Raw genomic sequence first — 16,999 nt, 5'->3', positions numbered from 1 at the left:
TTATACCTCATATTGTTGTTCCCATGAGAAGATTGCAAACAGCCTATGAGACGCATTCCTATTTGAAAAAGAAGTATCACCAGTCCAACTTATCAAAACAATATCAGATTAAGTCTGAAATATTTGCTTACTACCAAGGTGATAAAAAGATACAGGAATACTATACGGGCTTCATTGATTTATTGGCTGAATATGATCTATTTCACACTGACCCATCAGATTTAGAGTGTGTTAAGTATCTACAACAGCATTTTGAGAAGAGGAAGGTGAACCAGTTCCTTATGAGACTGAGACCTGAAAATGAGATAATCATGTCTAATATTTTGAGTAGAAACAAACTTCTAGATTTAGCTTCTGTGATGGGAGAGTTGTTGAGGGAAAAGACTAGACTCATCACTGTTGCAAATAGGCATGTTCACAGGTCGGGCATTGCCTCTACATTAACATAATATGCTCAGGCCTGAGCTCGAGCCCGGCCTGACCATCAGGCAGGGTCTTGAGCCCGAGCCCGGCCAGAAATTTGGAAAAATATTTTTTCCTTATTAGTTCCATTAAAAACTATTTTATTTATATTACAAGATGTTAGTGGTGTTAGTGAAGGGTATTTCGGTCTTTGTACTTGCTAAGAAGGTTGATGTGTACTGTTATGTTAGTTTGAGTGCTTCTTACTCAAAGAGGGGCACTTAAGTCTTTTCCCTCAAGTTAATAATATAATAACAGGTCTGGCCGAATCTAGCGGGATTATCTTTCTCTAATTCGAACCAGCCTTTCTATTTTTCCTCTCCTTTCTCTCTTCTTCTTTCTTCTCCTACATGCTGTTAACTTTACTTTACAGTCAACGAACAAGACAGAATTCTGGAGCAGGTCAAACTTCAACATGGTATTAGAGCGAGGTTCAACAAATCAGACTTGCTAGAATTCTGTCTTTTGCGCATTCGAATTAGGATTTCTCGTGGGTTTCTCAGTTGTGAGTTGGAGACTTAGAAAAGGGCTGAAAAGGAGTGATCGCCCTCTTCCCTAAGAGGCTCCTATGCCTCCAATTGTGTCATTGGTGATTGGTTGTTGTGGTTTCAAAGCCCTAGTTAGGGCTGGTACGTGTGGTGCAGTGATGTCTCAGCCCTTCGTGTGGTTGGCCTTTAGGCGATGAGGAAAAGTTTTTTTTTATGCATATTTTCTGTTATGGAATACATGAGAGGTGTAGTACAGTTCGCATGATGGGTTTCGATTGTAGTGTGCTAGGGTTTATTCTGGTTTGTGTGTGATTCTAAGGGCAATTGTGTGGATTACGGTTTGTGGTGTTACAAGTGTGGTTTTCAGCACTTGATATCGCTGAAATAAGGTTGTAGACTTCGGTGAATAGGGGCTGTGGTGTTGCAGTATTTCAGCATTTAATACTGCTAAAATCAGTATGCAGATTTCGGTGATTAGGGTTTGTGGTGTTGCAGTTCTCAGCATTTACTACTGTTGAAATCAGTGTGCAGATTTCAGTGAAGTGTCTGTGTGTAGTGTGCAGTGTGTAGTGCTCAGAATTCAGTGATAAGGGAGTCGGCAATAGCAAATAACAGTGATAGCAAACCAAGTGTCATGATATCTACTGACTACCTGAATGTCCAAATGACCTCCATTAAACTGAATGGACAGAATTATGTCCCTTGGGCCAAGTCTGTAGAGGTTTTTCTGAAGGCGAAGAAGAAAGTGAAGCACATAAGAGAGGAGAAACCCCCCGCTAATTCTCAGGAGTATGAAGATTGGGAACAGAAAGATGCACAGATCATCACATGGCTGTTCAACAGTATGGAACCCAGAATAAGTGTGAACTTCATGTTTCTTGACACAGCCAAAGAGGTGTGGGATCATGCTAAGAAACTGTATTCAGGTCAGGATAATACAACTAGGGTATATCAACTGTATCAGGAATACTTCAATCTGCAACAAGGAAATCAGAGCCTTGAGGAGTACTATGCCAGTGTGAGGAATATTCGTAATGAGTTAAATGTCTATCATCCTCTCACTTCTGATGTCAAAGTTCAACAGCAACAGCGAGAGCAGCTTGATGAGACACGGTTTCTGGTGGGGCTGAAGTCCGAGTATGAACCAGTACGAGCCCAGATACTAGGGGGATCTGCTTTTCCATCTTTAGAGGAGGTGTCTACTCGTCTTCGGATGGCTTCCATTGGATCTATGGATTCTAATGTCTCAGATAAATCAGCATTTGCAGTGTCGAGAGGTCGAGGTGGCAGAAGTGGGGCTCGAGGAGCCCAGCCTGGCAGGAGTGGTAGTGGTGGATCTGCACATATCCGTGATCGTGGTCGTACTGGAGGCAGAGATTAAGGGGGAGCTCGTGGTAGAGGACATGGCTTGGGTCCACGGAAGTGTAATCATTGTGGCCTGGATGGACATACTATTAACTACTGCTATGACTTACATGGTCCTCCCGCGACATGGGCCAACCATGCCATGACTAGTGACATCAGTTTCAGCTCTACACAGGAGAACCGGTCAGCTGACCCGATGCCTTCTACTCCCTCAGATGGTCCAAGCAAGGAGATGGTGAGTGTTCCTTGGGATGAGTATGAAAGGTTTGTTCAATCCAAGTCGCAGCAGAACACAGCTACCTTTGCACACTCAGGTATGGCTTGTTTGGCATCCACACCCAACCCCCGGATTATTGACTCTGGAGCCTCTGATCACATGACGGGAACTCCAGGTGTGTTTTCATCTCTCACTCATTGCTAAACATCCCAATCTGTTACCCTTGCTAATGGCTCCACATCATCTATCTGTGGTGTTGGTAATGTTGACCTAGACCCTGTATCCCTATCCTCTGTTTTATATGTACCTAAGCTTCCACTTAATCTTATGTCTGTTAGTAAGCTGACCAAGTCCCTTAAGCGCTTCATCACATTTTACCCCTCTATGTGTGTTTTTCAGGATCTCAAGACGGGGATGAAGATTGGTGGAGGGCATGAAGCCAATGGACTATATTATCTTGATGGTGGTGGACGAATGTCGACGGCCCTTCAGTCATCCATTTCTCCTCTCCAGTGGCATTGTAGATTTGGTCACCCTTCGTTGAGAGTGTTGTAGTCCTTAATCCCTTCATTGAGTCAACTTTCTATTCTAGATTGTGAGTCGTGTCAATTTGGGAAACACCATCGTGTTCCCTTTCGTTCTAGGGTCGATAACCGTGTGTCGAGTCTTTTTTCTTTAATTCATTCAGATGTTTGGGGTCCTTATAAAGTGATATCATATAATGGACACCGATATTTTGTTATTTTTGTTGATGACTGTTCAAGAATGACGTGGCTCTATTTAATGAAAGAAATAAGTGAATTATTTGCCATCTTCCAGAAATTTTATGCTGAGATCCGCAATAAATTTGGCGTTCACATCAAAATTTTCCGTTCTGATAATGGACGTGAATACTTGTCTTCATCTTTTCAAAAATACTTGGACCAACATGGCATTATACACCAAACTTCATGTACTTACACTCCGCAACAAAATGGGGTGGCTGAGAGAAAGAACCGCCATCTTGTAGAAACAGCACGCTCCCTCATGCACCACATGAATCTTACCAAAACCTTTTGGAGCGATGCAATGCTCACCTCTTATTTCTTAATTAATCGGATGTCCACGTCTATCCTTGATGATCGTTCTCCTTTTAGTGTCTTATTCCCCAACATGTCTCCGTTTCCGCTTCCTCCTCAGGTATTTGGGTGTTCCTTGGCTATTCCCTGAAGTTAGATGCACGTTCCCTGAAGTGTGTCTTCCTTGGCTATTCCCGAACTCAGAAAGGGTACAAGTATTATCATCCCAGTTCTCGTCGTTCCTTGGTATGTGCTGATGTTACATTCTTCGAGTCTACTCCGTTCTTCATCAGGTCCGGTGCTACTGCTTCCTCCTCACCACCACCTCCTCTTCCTCTTCCTGTGGCTGATCCACCTCCTCCGGTTCTAGTCATGCCTACGTCCTTGCCTCCGGTGCCACCGTCGATTGACCGATCCGTCACGTGTAAACACATCGCCCGCGTGTACTGGCTGCAGCTCCTCCCGCTTCATCACCGTCGACAGATCCATCTCCAGCTCCGACACCAGCCTCTGACCTAGATTTTCCTATTGCCTTCCGGAAAGGTAAGCGTACATGCACCCTTCACCCTATTTCCAATTTTGTTTCACTTACCCACCTCTCCACCTCCCATCGCCAGTTCATCTCTTTGTTATCCTTCGTGGTTGTTCCTAAGGATGTCCAAGAAGCCCTTACCTCTCTAGAGTGGTGCCGTGCTATGGAAGAAGAGCTCTCTGCTCTGCATCATAATCACACTTGGGATCTCATCGCTCTTCCTCCTGGGAAACAGGTTGTCGGTTGTAAGTGGGTGTATAGTGTTAAGTACTTACCAGATGGTCGTGTTGAGCGCCTGAAGGCGCGGCTGGTTGCCAAAGGGTACTCCCAAACCTATGGCATTGACTACACAGAGACATTCTCCCCGGTTGCTAAGATAGGGTCAGTTCGTGTCGTCATCTCCCTTGCATCTATGTATGATTGGCCTCTCCATCAGCTAGACATCAAAAATGCCTTTTTGCATGGTGATTTGCTCGAGGTCTACATGGAGCAACCACCAGGGTTTGTTGCTCAGGGGGAGGATGGTAAGGTATGCAGACTTAAGAAGGCTATTTATGGACATAAATAGTCCCCTTGAGCATGGTTTGGTAGGTTCAGTGAGGTGGTCTAGAAGTTTGGTATGAAACAGTGCCAAGTTGACCACTCTGTCTTCAGTTTTGACTGTTCAGCAGGCAAGATAATATTGGTGGTGTATGTGGATGATATCGTTGTGACTGGAAATCATAAAATGGGCATTGACAGATTGAAGGCATTCCTACAGGAACACTTTCAGACAAAAGACCTTGGCAAGTTGAAATACTTTTTGGGCATAGAGGTAGCAAGATCTAAGCATGGCATTAATTTGTGTCAGAGGAAATATGTGCTCGATTTATTGGAAGAAACAGGGTTGTTGGGTACTTAACCGGATGAGACACCTATGGAAACAAATACGAGGCTGAGCAGTCATAAAGGTGAAGTATTTGAAGACCCTAACAGATATCGACGGCTTGTAGGCAAACTAAACTATCTAACCATTACTCGGCCAGATATTTCATTTGCGGTTAGTGTGGTGAGTCAATTCATGCAGAAACCTTTGGTCCCACATTGGAATGCAATGCTAAGGATTGTAAGGTATCTGAAAGGAGCTCCTAGTCGTGGTTTGCTGTACAGGAGTGGTGGAAAATTGGTAGTAGAAGGATACACCGATGCTGATTGGGCAGGTTCTATGTCTGATAGACGATCCACCACAGGCTATTGCACTTTTCTGGGGGGTAACCTGGTAACGTGGAAAAGTAAGAAGCAAACAGTTGTGGCAAGAAGCAGTGCAGAAGCATAATATAGGGCCATGGCACATACTGCTTGTGAATTAATGTGGCTGAGGAACCTTCTACAGGAGATAGGATATGACATCAGTACTCCAATGAAGCTCTATTATGACAATCAGGCAGCAATTCATATCTCTTCCAATCCAGTGTTCCATGAAAGAACCAAACACATTGAAGTTGACTATCATTTTGTGAGAGAGGTGCAGAATGGGGTGATAGAAACTGCATATGTTAGTACGGGAAACCAGTGGGCAGACTTGTTTACAAAAGGTTTGAGTCGGGGGAGAGTGGACTACATATGTAACAAGCTGGGATTATATGATATATACTCACCAACTTGAGGGGGAGTGTAAGTGGTGTTAGTGAAGGGGTATTTCGGTCTTTGTACTTGCTGAGAAGGTTGATGTGTACTGTTATGTTAGTTCGAGTGCTTCTTACTCAAAGAGGGGCACTTAAGTCTTTTCCCTCAAGTTAATAATATAATAACAGGTCTGGCCGAATCTAGGGAGATTATCTTTCTGTAATTCGAACCAGCCTTTCTCTCTTTCCTCTCCTTTCTCTTTTCTTCTTTCTTCTCCTACTTGTTGTTTACTTTACTTTACAGTCAACAAACAAGACAGAATTCTAGGGCAGGTCAAACTTCAACAAAAGACATTAAAACCTAAAAAAATAATGAAAGCTCATTATTACTTTAAAAAACAAAAGAAAAATAAAGAAAAAATATGTTATATATATATGCTTTTTATTATATAATACATTATCAAGCTGGCTCGGGCTAGGGATAGGCTTTTCTGAGAAAGCCTGAGCCCGACCCGGAAAAAGGTTTGGCCCGATATTTTAGGCATAAGCCCGGAGGCCTGAAACCTATCCAACTTAGATCGGGTTGGGCTGGCCCATCGAGCTACCTGGCCCATGAACAAGTCTAGTTGCAAACATGGAGGGGAAGCAACTTGATTTAGGGGCTGATACAGTTTTTATTGCACAAAGGAGTAAGAAATCTTGTGGAAAGTATTTTTCTAAAACCCAATGTTATGAATGTAAAGGGTTTGGACACATAGCTTCACACTACAAGAAGAAGAATGTCTGCACTTATTGTAAATAGCAAGGTCATATCATTCCATACTGCCTAGTTTGTCCCTCCAAGGGTACTGTGAAGAAGAACTAGCCACAATCTTATCAGGTGTCTGAGGGACAAATGTCCGATGCCTCTATTGCCAAAGGTGAATCTTCTGGTCCCTTGAATAAGGAAGAGATACGACAACTAGTATTCTCTGCTATCTCACCACACTCCCTCTCAAACTAATGCGAAAGCATTAGCATTAGTTTTCTCATAAGAAATAAATGTTTGGATCTCATCATGGCCTTTGTGAAGATGTCAGCAACCTGCATATATGAGGTGGCATAAAGGTGAGAGATAGAGCCATCAAGGAACAAGTCTCGAGTAAAGTGATAATCCACCTCAATATGCTTCGCCCTTTCATGAAAGATAGGATTAGTTGAAGACTAAGCAGTTTTATGATGTTTTTTATGAGTAGATGTTTTATGTTAGTTGTTAGATAGGAGGTGGGGACCACAGTAGTTATGTGAGTCCAAATTTTATTATGTTTTTGTGTCTTATATATGCTGTTTTATGTCTTGCTGCCCTATAAGGGCATAGTTGTCTTTGTACTGCTCTATTATTTTTAGTATAAATAATAAGTGAAGGGGGCGGCCAGATTATTGCTCTCCTTTTTTTTTCAACTTCTCTTCTTCTCTTCTTCTCCTTCTCTCTTCCTTCTTTCTTCAAGAAACTCCTTTCATTTCATATTTTTTTTTAATTCAACTAGCTTTCTACTAGAAGCAATCTTTATAGAGACTGAAGCCAAACAACTTCACTACATACAAATGACATTGCCCTGTACTCTGCCTTCTTAGATGACTTAAAAATTGTTTGTTGTTTCTTGTATTTCCATGAGATCAAAGAATCACATGAAGACACACCAACCAATTGTGGAACGACAGGTGTCAAGACAGCCCACCCAATTAAAATTAGCATAGGCCCTCAAGTGGAGGGGAGAGGATGAAGAGAAGAACAGTCCTTGTGATAAGGTGCCCCGAACATAGAGAATAATCTGATGTACAATAGTCAAATGGAGTTGATAAGGAGCAGAGACAAACTAACTCACAACCTGAAATGCATGCAAGATGTTAGGACAAGTAATAGTGAGATAGATGAGAGACCCCACAAGTTGTCGATAGAGGGAGGCATCAGGCAGTAAAGAACCATTTGACTTGGACAATTTGACATTCAACTCCAAGGGACAATTGACCTGTTTACCATCAGTGAGGTTGGCCAAATTGACAAGACCAGTGGCATATTTATACCGGCAAATGAAATATCCCCAGTGGCTCCTTTGTACTTCAAGTCCTAAGAAATAGGTGAGAAGACCCAAATCCTTCATGTGAAAGGAACTGTGAAGAAGATACTTAAGGTCCTAAATTCCCTCTATATCATCTCTAGTCAACATGTCATCCACATACAAGAGAAGAATCGTAATACTCTGAGGCCTTTTCCGGACAAAGAGAGAGTGGTCAAAAGCACACTGGCTATACCCAATGTTCATAACAACATCCCTGTATTTTTCAAACCATGCCGGAGGAGCTTCCTTCAGCCCATAGAGAGATTTCCTTGACCGACAAACAAGGTAAGGATCATTACAGTACCCAGGAGGGGGTCTCAAATATACTGTCTCCTTTAGATGCCCATATAGAAAAGCATTTTTCACATCTAATTGAGAGATAGTCCAAGAGTGTATTGCCGAGAGGGATAAAAGAACACGAACTGTAGTGATCTTGGCCATGGGAGCAAATGTCTCCTCATAATCAATGCCATACTCTTGTGTATAGCCCTAAGCCACAAGCTGAGCTTTGTGTCGATCTAGAGAGCCATCAGATTTCAACCTAATGAAGTAGACCCACTTGCTCCCAATAATAGAGCCATCTAAAGGAGGCTAAGGAGCTAGGACAAGGTCACAAGTGTCGTTCTCGTGCAAAGCTTGAATCTCTGCATCCACAGCACCTCTTCACTAAGGACTGCTAATGGCTTACTGGTAAGAGCGAGGAATATCTGTAGAAGACAAAACAATAGAAAATGAGCTATGGTCTTAAGGAAACCATAGCAATCAAGTGGTCTAGAGATACGGGAAGAATGATGCAAAGGAATAGAAAGAGAAACGAAGGGATCACAAACAAGAGTGTCAGTTACAAGGTTGTCTGAGATTGACGAATGATCTAGACCGGGAGCATGGGGGTCGTAGGCATAGCAAGCACTAGACTATGAACTCACTTGCGAGAAAAGACGAGAAGATCCTTTACAGCAGTTAAAAACGAAGCATCCTGTGAGTCAAAGTCATACAAAACAAAAATAGAAGGTGCTGATAACATGGCTACTCTCAAGAAGAAAGAGATATGCTCAAGAAAAACCACATTTCAAGAAATATGAATATGACGTGCAGAGAGATCATAACAAAGAAATCCTTTGTGGTTATGATTGTATCCCACAAAGGCACACATGACAGATTGAGTTGAAAGCTTGGAATGTTCACGAGAGGGAAGATGTACAAAACATAGATATCCAAAAACGTGAAAATGGAAAAGATCTAGAGGGCAGCCAAACATTTTGTGATGAGGAAACATGTTAGCAAGAACCGATGAAGGAATATAATTAATTAGATACACATCCATACTACCAGCATGACTGAGGCGCATGTGACTTGCGAAAGAGTCCTCACAACACTTAGAACAATCATTCTTCTTTTCTGCCACATCATTTTGCTAAGGAGTGCTTGGACAACACCGTTGAAATTGCATGCCATGATGTTTCAAATAAACCAAAAATTCTCCATCACTATATTCTCCCCCTAAGTTAGAACGTAAAATTTGTACACTTGATTGAAACCGAATTGAACCATACAAAATATTATAATCGTTAATGAACAATACAAAATATTTGTATCCCAATCGTGAAACAATAAATGAAGTCCATACATCACTATGTATGATTTCAAAAGGTGAAGTAACATGTTCAGCTTTATGAGTAAATGGAAAAATATGACTCTTACTCAAACAACAAGAAACACAAGATGTATCAAAAGTTTTCACAGAGGGAATTTTAGTTCTAATGAAACCAGACTTAAACAAAAGTTTAACTTTCAAAGTTTGGGTGACCCAAACATTTATGCCATAAATCCCAAACATTATTTCTTTAACCCAAATCAAGACTCAGTGAAGAAGAGCTTAAATAAGCAAAGGATGGCACTGATTGAGATTTCTCAAACTCCAATGCAAACAACGGCCCAACCTATGCCCCTTCTCTTTCACCTTCCCAGTGCATTGGTCCTTAATCAACCAACCATCAAAGGAAAAAGTTAGAATATGACCTTCATCGACCAGTTGACCAACTGAAATAAGGTTAACAGTAAGTTTAAGAACAAAGGTCTTGGTGAGGGAAAAGGAATTTGAAGGTGAGAGTTTGAGACACAAATCATCACTCCCAATGATATCCAATTTCTCAACATTAACAATGACAACATGTTTATGGTGGGTCACTGGGTCTCAGAAAATTTGTTTGCTGGTCCAGGGTAGGCTCCAGCCATATGATTCATAGCACTAGAATCAATTATGTAAACTTGAGAGGGAGAAGTGCAGTAACTAGACAACTCACCAAATAGGCCAATAGCAGAAAAGGTAGATTAGATAGCAAAGGATACCAATTGTCATAGCTCTTCCTTATTTATGGGTGCAGAAGATTCACCTTTGGCAGTAGAAGCATCGATCATCTGTCCCTTAGACACCAAATAAGTCTGTGGTTAATTCTTCTTCATAGTACCCTTGGAGGGATGAACTGGGCAATCCAAAATGATATGACCATGCTGTTTATATTAAGTGCAAACATTCTTCTTACAGTGTGAAGCTGTGTCCAAACCCTTTACATTCATAACATTGGGTTTTAGAAAGATCCTTTCCACCAAATTTCTTACTCCCTTGTGCAAAAAAAAAAAAAAAGGTATCAGCCCCTGAATCAAGTTGCTTCCCCTCCATGTTTGCAACAATGATGAGTCTAGCTTCTTCCCTCAACTACTCTCCCATCATAGAATCAATATCCCAAAGGGTGCCTCTACTCAAAATATTAGACCTAAACTCATATCCAGGTCTCAGTCTCGTAAGGAATTGGTTCACCTTCCTCTTCTCAAAATGTTGCTGCAGATACTTAACACATTCAAATGAATCTGACGGGTCAATGTAAACCAGTTCATATTCTGCCCATAAATCAATGAAATCCGCATAGTATTCCTATATCCTTTTATCACCTTGGAAGCAAGCAAATATTTCAGACTCAATCTGATATTGTCTTGATAAGTTGGATTGGTGATACTCCTTTTTCAAATAGGAATGCATTTCATAGGTTGTTTGCGGTCTTCTCATGGGAACAACAATGTGTGGTACAATGGAGCTTAGAATCCAGGAGACTAATTTCCCATTGTTCAACTTCCATTGTGTAAAGGCTTTAGTGTCTGAATTCATCAAAACGAAAAAAAAAAAAAAAAAAAAAAACGGCTTTAGTGTCTGTTTCATCATATTTATAAGCAGTCCCATTCAAATAGCCTTCCAGTCCCTTTCCCTCAACAAAGAAATCGAAATGGAACTTCATACTGTAGTTGGTTCCATCAAATTTCACTGAAATAATATCTATCTTTTCGACCATCGCAAATAAATAAAAAACAATCCAGAGAGTAAAGTAGTAGCATTGATATTTATATTTCAAGGTTGTTAACCACTTTACTTGATTCAGCAACAATTTAAATACTAAAAGTAGTATCACAGCAATCAAACACAAGATTTTCTCCGAAAAAAGCACTTGACAACAAGGCTGAAGTAAACATTGCAGACAAACAGCAGCAAAATCAGGTCCAGAAGATATATATGATCAAACAACTTCAGTCGGACAAGTAGCAGAGATGAGCCACCCTATAGAGAAAATGATATCCTCTAAGAAATAACCCAGAACAACACCAACCGGGCAGTATACAATGTTGACAATCCAAACCCAAGTGCTTCAGGACTGTTGAGCTGAGGAGAGGATTAAATACCCTCCAAAACTGATTATAAACTTCTACCAAGCAACTGAAAAGTGAGAATACCCTAGGACAGCACCAAATCTAGGGTTCCAAGGATAATCAACAACCGATTGAGAAAACAGAGGGATTCACCAACCAGATATGGAAGTTTTCCAGAAAGGGGATTACTCTATGCAGTTCAAATCAGCCACCAAGTGATTTTAGACGAGCAGATTAAAGAAGAGCGATGTATGTCTAGAGAAACTCCTTAATCAGAAGTAATTGCAGCCAGAAATGGAGTGCTCGAAGCTTGCATGAATACATGGGAATGAACCAGTCCAAAGAGGCAAAGAGTGAAGAAGAAACCTGTTGCCAACCTGGAGAGAAGATCAGAACTCCTCCAAAGCTTGTCAAATCTCAAAGAAATTTTCTAAGTGAGTAAAACTGGCCTAGGCGACACAGCCAATCAAGTTTCACTTCAAGCAGATGCCTTCCAAGAGAGTTCTAAGAATATTTCTCTTGATGAAATCGCAGAACAGAGTGACCTAAGGTTAGGGTTGATCAAAACAGACCTATCTTCAGTCAATTCACCCAGAAATCAACAACCCTTGAGAGACTAATGAGTGAGCATGGAGCAAACACAGGTTATAGAGCAACCCGCTTTGATACCATGTCACACAAGCAGTGCATACAAGAGAAGAGAGGACAGAGGTCTGGGGTGAAAACAGAATCAATCAACCCCACCCCAAGAGCCAGAATATGTGTGTGAAATATGAATATTTACAAAAAAGCCCTTACAGGGCTAAAGAAGAAAATAACAAGAAAATAAGAGATACGATACAACAAGGACTACAGTAATATAATACATCATTAGGACTCTTCACAAGTTTCGGAATATTTTTCCTCTCTACGAGTTCTTAGGGAGGAAATTGATCAATATGAGTAGTGGTATGGAAAGATCTTGATGATGCCAAGCAGTGCCACTGCCATAAACTTGTTGAGAAGAACCATGCCACTGAATTCCTAGCTGGACTTAACATGAACTTTGATATTACTACACAGCAAATTCTTAGAATGTTTTGTCACTTTCTCAGGTTAATGCTCTTGTATAAGTGGGAAAGAGGGGGAGAGAAAAAAAAATATGAGTACTGTGCTTCAGACTTCCACAATAGATCACTCTGCCTTGGTCTCACAGTAGCAGTAAAAGCCAGTCACAAAGATATACATGTATCCAGATAATGAGATATCATAGCTGATAAATGATGCTAGTTTGATTCACAACATTTTCCTCTTCTCAGAAAAATGACAATTGATCATTTTGGTGCAACATCTTACTGGATTGCCCAGTGATTGGCTAATAAGAAATGAAGGGTTATAGCTTGAGGAAAAAGTTCAAAGTAAAATTCAAGAGGTTGCAAAACATTACAAGTTCAATAGTTGCACATCTAGTAGTTCAACCAATGAGCTAACATCTGGAGTCTCAACTAATATAGAAATTCTAATTTAAAATCTATCCTGCATCATAGAAATGACAACCTTGTAGCAACAATGCTTGAACCTGAGTAAACATGATTGCATTTCAAGACTCATACAGCAAACTTTGAGGGGGTGAGGGTTAACTTCTAAAGGTTACTTTATTAACATTTATAAGGTTCAAACCCCATTTCATCAGGCAGTTATGGCAAATGAAGATTAGACAACACTCCTTAGAAAGCAAAAACATCAGAGCAACAGAAAACCAACCTCAAGAGAGAAAGCACGTTCTGTCCATTCCAAGATATGCCCATATTGAACACTCAGCCAATCAAGAATAATTGGACCAGAAATTTCATCTATCTGTGCACAAATGATAAAGTCAAGCAACTAATCCTGATTCAGTCTTTGACTATATCTATAAGATGTCCGAATAGACAAAACAATGATATTCCAACCAATACAAGTAAACCAGATACTGGACATTTGAAAAATGGAAAAGGAATTAACTGCACAGAAATTCCAACATAGACAAATTTGGTGAGTGCTTGGTAGAAAGCTAAATCAATTAAAACTCTCTCAAGTTACAGAAGGAAAATGTAAGGGATTTACAAATTGGCAGTGGATGACTGTGTTGCATGTTTTGTTTTTGGTTCTCCTCTTTGTCTTTTGCATGAAACTCAAAAAGATCAAAAGAGTATGAACATGGAATGGAACCCCTTTGTATATATGTTCCTAAATGTCATATGGTGGAGCTTTGGAACGTTGGTTTAGGAAATTAGGCATAAGAAGATGCTGGAGCTTGGATAAAAATGAGATAAAGAGAGATTCATTTCAAGCACTAAGAAATGTGTAAAGATGTGTTTTGGCCGATATGTTCTTGGCAAAAGGTCTCCAACCTGATAATGCTTCATGTCCTTGGTGAAAGGGGAATTAAATTTATCTTCTCCAGATACCACATGACACAGCTGAGTTAGGAGGTTATCTAACATATTAGCTGCAGGGAGCACCGATCTAACATCTTCTGTAAGAAGTGATACTCCGTCAAGGAATGGCTTCTACAAATCAACAAAAGCAAATCCCAATTACAATAAGATTTATATGGAATTGGCCTCTAAAAAGTAATAGCCTGGCCAATAAAAGATAGAGATAGTAATTATAAACAAACCACTCTTTCCCCATAAAGTTCATGCAGCATCATAGAGGAGATGATCCCAGCTTCAGGAAACCACTGACACAAGACAGGGCTAAACACAGAAGATTCTCTCTCAACAATAATCTTTACTTCATCAGCAAGCACAGCAAGAGGATGCTGCCTCTGTACCTTAGATTTGGCATCCAAGGTATCAACAACCTAAGAAAAAAAAAAAACTTAAATTAATTTATTTAACAGTTCTCAGTAAGGTATTTGAAGAGTAAAATAGCAGTAGATGACATGACTAACCCGCTTATATGCAGCTTGAATTGACTTTTCAACATACTCTTTGAAGTACCTAGAAGCCATCTCACTCCTGCGACTAGGTTTAATTAACTGCAAGTATGACAACATGGGCGTCAAGCTATATAAGGACAGCTCAGATGAATATTTCTAGTGATCAACATGACAGTAAAGATCAACATGTGTAAGGTTTTAAGAACAATGAGAACATCACTCATTGTGAATTAATTCAACAAAATATACATATCTTTTCCTGCATGGTTTAATTGCTCTATTCAACAAAAATTTTGGTAGCAAGGTGTTCTTTGCATACAAGGTTATACTTGAAACATTTGCAGTTGCAACCCCCCTATGACCCTTTCTTAGCAAATGTCTATGGTATATCCACATAATCCCATCTTTGTATACCAGCGGCTAATTCATCCATAACTAGTGGCTATATCAAGCAAAAGATCAATTTTTTTCTTCTCATTAATTCAATTAAAATGCTATTTACTTTTTTCACATATTTACCAACTCCTAAAACCCTTTTGAATTTCCATTTTACACTATGAGCTTCTGTAATAATGAGAGGAGTGTTTTAGGAATGCAACATGATTTCTTCTTTGTAACCCTTGATGAAATTGAAATCCATTTTATATAAACTTTCAAAATAAATTGATCACAGAAAGTAGCTGCATTGCAACATGTAGGAATATGAGCATAATCCCCCAGGGTTGTACTCCTAACAAAGTAAGGTTGGTTAGCCAAGGCTTAGCTACTCTAAAGGGATTTCTAGCACACTACCATACATTTTTTGGCAATATACTTCCTAATAAACTGTTCAACTGTTGCTTATAAAAAATACAAGTAAATGTCAGTTAGGGGTGCTCATCAAAAAATGAAAACCCGAAACTGAAGGAAATTAAACCAAAAAAATCCAGTTAACCCAACTAATCGATTTGGTTCAAATTTCAGTATTTTTCAAAAACCAAAGGTACCAATTCGGTTTCGGTTAACCTAAAAGAACAACCAGTAGGAACAATGCAAGTGCCCTCCAAGTTTTTACAAACAGTCCAAGAGCAAGCTGCCACAACCTAGAGGTGTAGGAACAATGCAACATAAGGTGATTAGTACTTTCCCCACTCTTCCAACAAAGAACGCACACACACGAGGAGAAGGATCCCAGAACTTCCACCTTCTTTGAAGTTTATCACAGGTGTTTATAACTTGGTTGACAGCCTCCCAACAAAACATCTTGGTTTTAGGAGGGATAGGACCATACCAAGCCCCTTTGAAGGGAAAAGGTTTGTTTTCAGGAGGTGGCTCAAAAGTCCTAAAGAAAGAAGCACAGGTAAAGTTGTCCACTGTGGTTGGTGCCCAAAACCTTTCATCATTTCTGTTAAAGTGAGCCGAATAAGGGTAGTTTAGTCATCTTATCTTTGTTAAGTTGTATGGTTATTGATGTGTGGCTCATTGTGACACTAGCAAGTGCACTAGCCGTTCAAGTAATAAAGTAGTGAGTGAAGTATCGTTCCCACGAGGATTTAGGAAACAATTACCAATACTAAATTGAACATTTCTTATCTGATCAACAAATAAATCAAAACTCTAATGAAAGCTAAGAAATCCTAAATTAAAATCTATCTAAATCATTGGTCCAATTGCCTTCAATTCAGGTTAGAAGAGTAAGCAGTAAATGTCAATCTCAGAATTCAGCAATCTATCAATTTGGATCATTCGAATGAATCATGATTGAGCCTTGGTTTGGTGAAACCCCAAGGTCATGAACAGCCTCTCTCAAGTGCATGTTCATCCTATGCATGAGTGACGGTTCTTCTATCTCTAACAAGAATCTAATCCTCATGCATGCATTTCTTCAAACACTTCTAAGGCATCAATTCAAATCTGAATTGATCACCAACTGAATTGTGCAAGTTATCTCTAACCTTGCACTCAATTCAGTTCTTGAATAGTAGATCTGAATTCCTAGAGTCTCTCTCAAGCACTCTAGGAATTCCAAGCTGTAGATTAATTCGCCCAATCTGAAAATTGCAGATCTGAATTCTCTTTCAAGCAATTCAGATCTTGCAATCTCAGATCTGAGAATTCAGATCTGAGTTTTGAAGGTTAGTTGGCCGAATTAATCTACAATCACACCCTTATTCAAGAAACTTCAAATACAATGCATGACCATTTGAATGAATCAAAAAGAATTAGATTGCTGAACTGAAATTTTACAAGCTGAAATACATCAAGGAAGAATGGAAACAAGGAGAAAGAAGAAAGAACATATAACTAAGAAACTGAATTCAAATCAAAAGAGAATGAAACTACAAATGATTTATTACAGAAGATCTTTGAATCACAAACTCTCAATTCGAACTCACCTTCTTCTTCTAGCTTGCTTGTCTTGAACTTCCTTCAGCCCTTCTTCTTCTTCTTCCTTGCGCCTAGCCTTCTTCTCTTCTCTTCTCTCAAGGTGGCCGAACCTCTAAGAGTGGGAGAGCTTTCCTCTCAAGCAATTGAACAACTTTCTCCCCTCCTAGAGGCCTCCTTATATAGTTTTTCAAGGGGGCTCTTGCCCC

The 16,999-nt window shown here is 40.0% G+C and overlaps 1 protein-coding gene across 18 annotated transcripts in view; it reads right to left on the bottom strand.

Moving 5' to 3' along the window:
• The window catches only part of LOC148848014 (DNA topoisomerase 4 subunit B (DUF810)), a 123,760-nt gene that overhangs the window by 45,232 nt on the left and 61,529 nt on the right, over positions 1-16,999 (bottom strand). For all 18 annotated transcript variants that reach the window (XR_016101428.1, XR_016101426.1, XR_016101423.1 and 15 more), the window contains 4 exons: positions 14,439-14,525; positions 14,163-14,348; positions 13,894-14,052; positions 13,265-13,357 (listed from right to left, as the gene is read on the bottom strand). Coding sequence is in view for 9 of the 18 variants with exons in the window: in XM_088952498.1 (XP_088808624.1) it covers positions 13,265-13,357; positions 13,894-14,052; positions 14,163-14,348; positions 14,439-14,525 (525 nt within the window). In the remaining 9 variants the exon portion in view is untranslated. The remainder of the gene's footprint in view (positions 1-13,264; positions 13,358-13,893; positions 14,053-14,162; positions 14,349-14,438; positions 14,526-16,999) is intronic.

This window comes from Nelumbo lutea, chromosome 6 (genome assembly GCF_056320005.1).
Source record: "Nelumbo lutea isolate HS-2025 chromosome 6, American lotus-T2T, whole genome shotgun sequence".
NCBI lineage: Eukaryota > Viridiplantae > Streptophyta > Magnoliopsida > Proteales > Nelumbonaceae > Nelumbo > Nelumbo lutea.
This window is presented reverse-complemented; position numbering and strand designations above follow the sequence as displayed.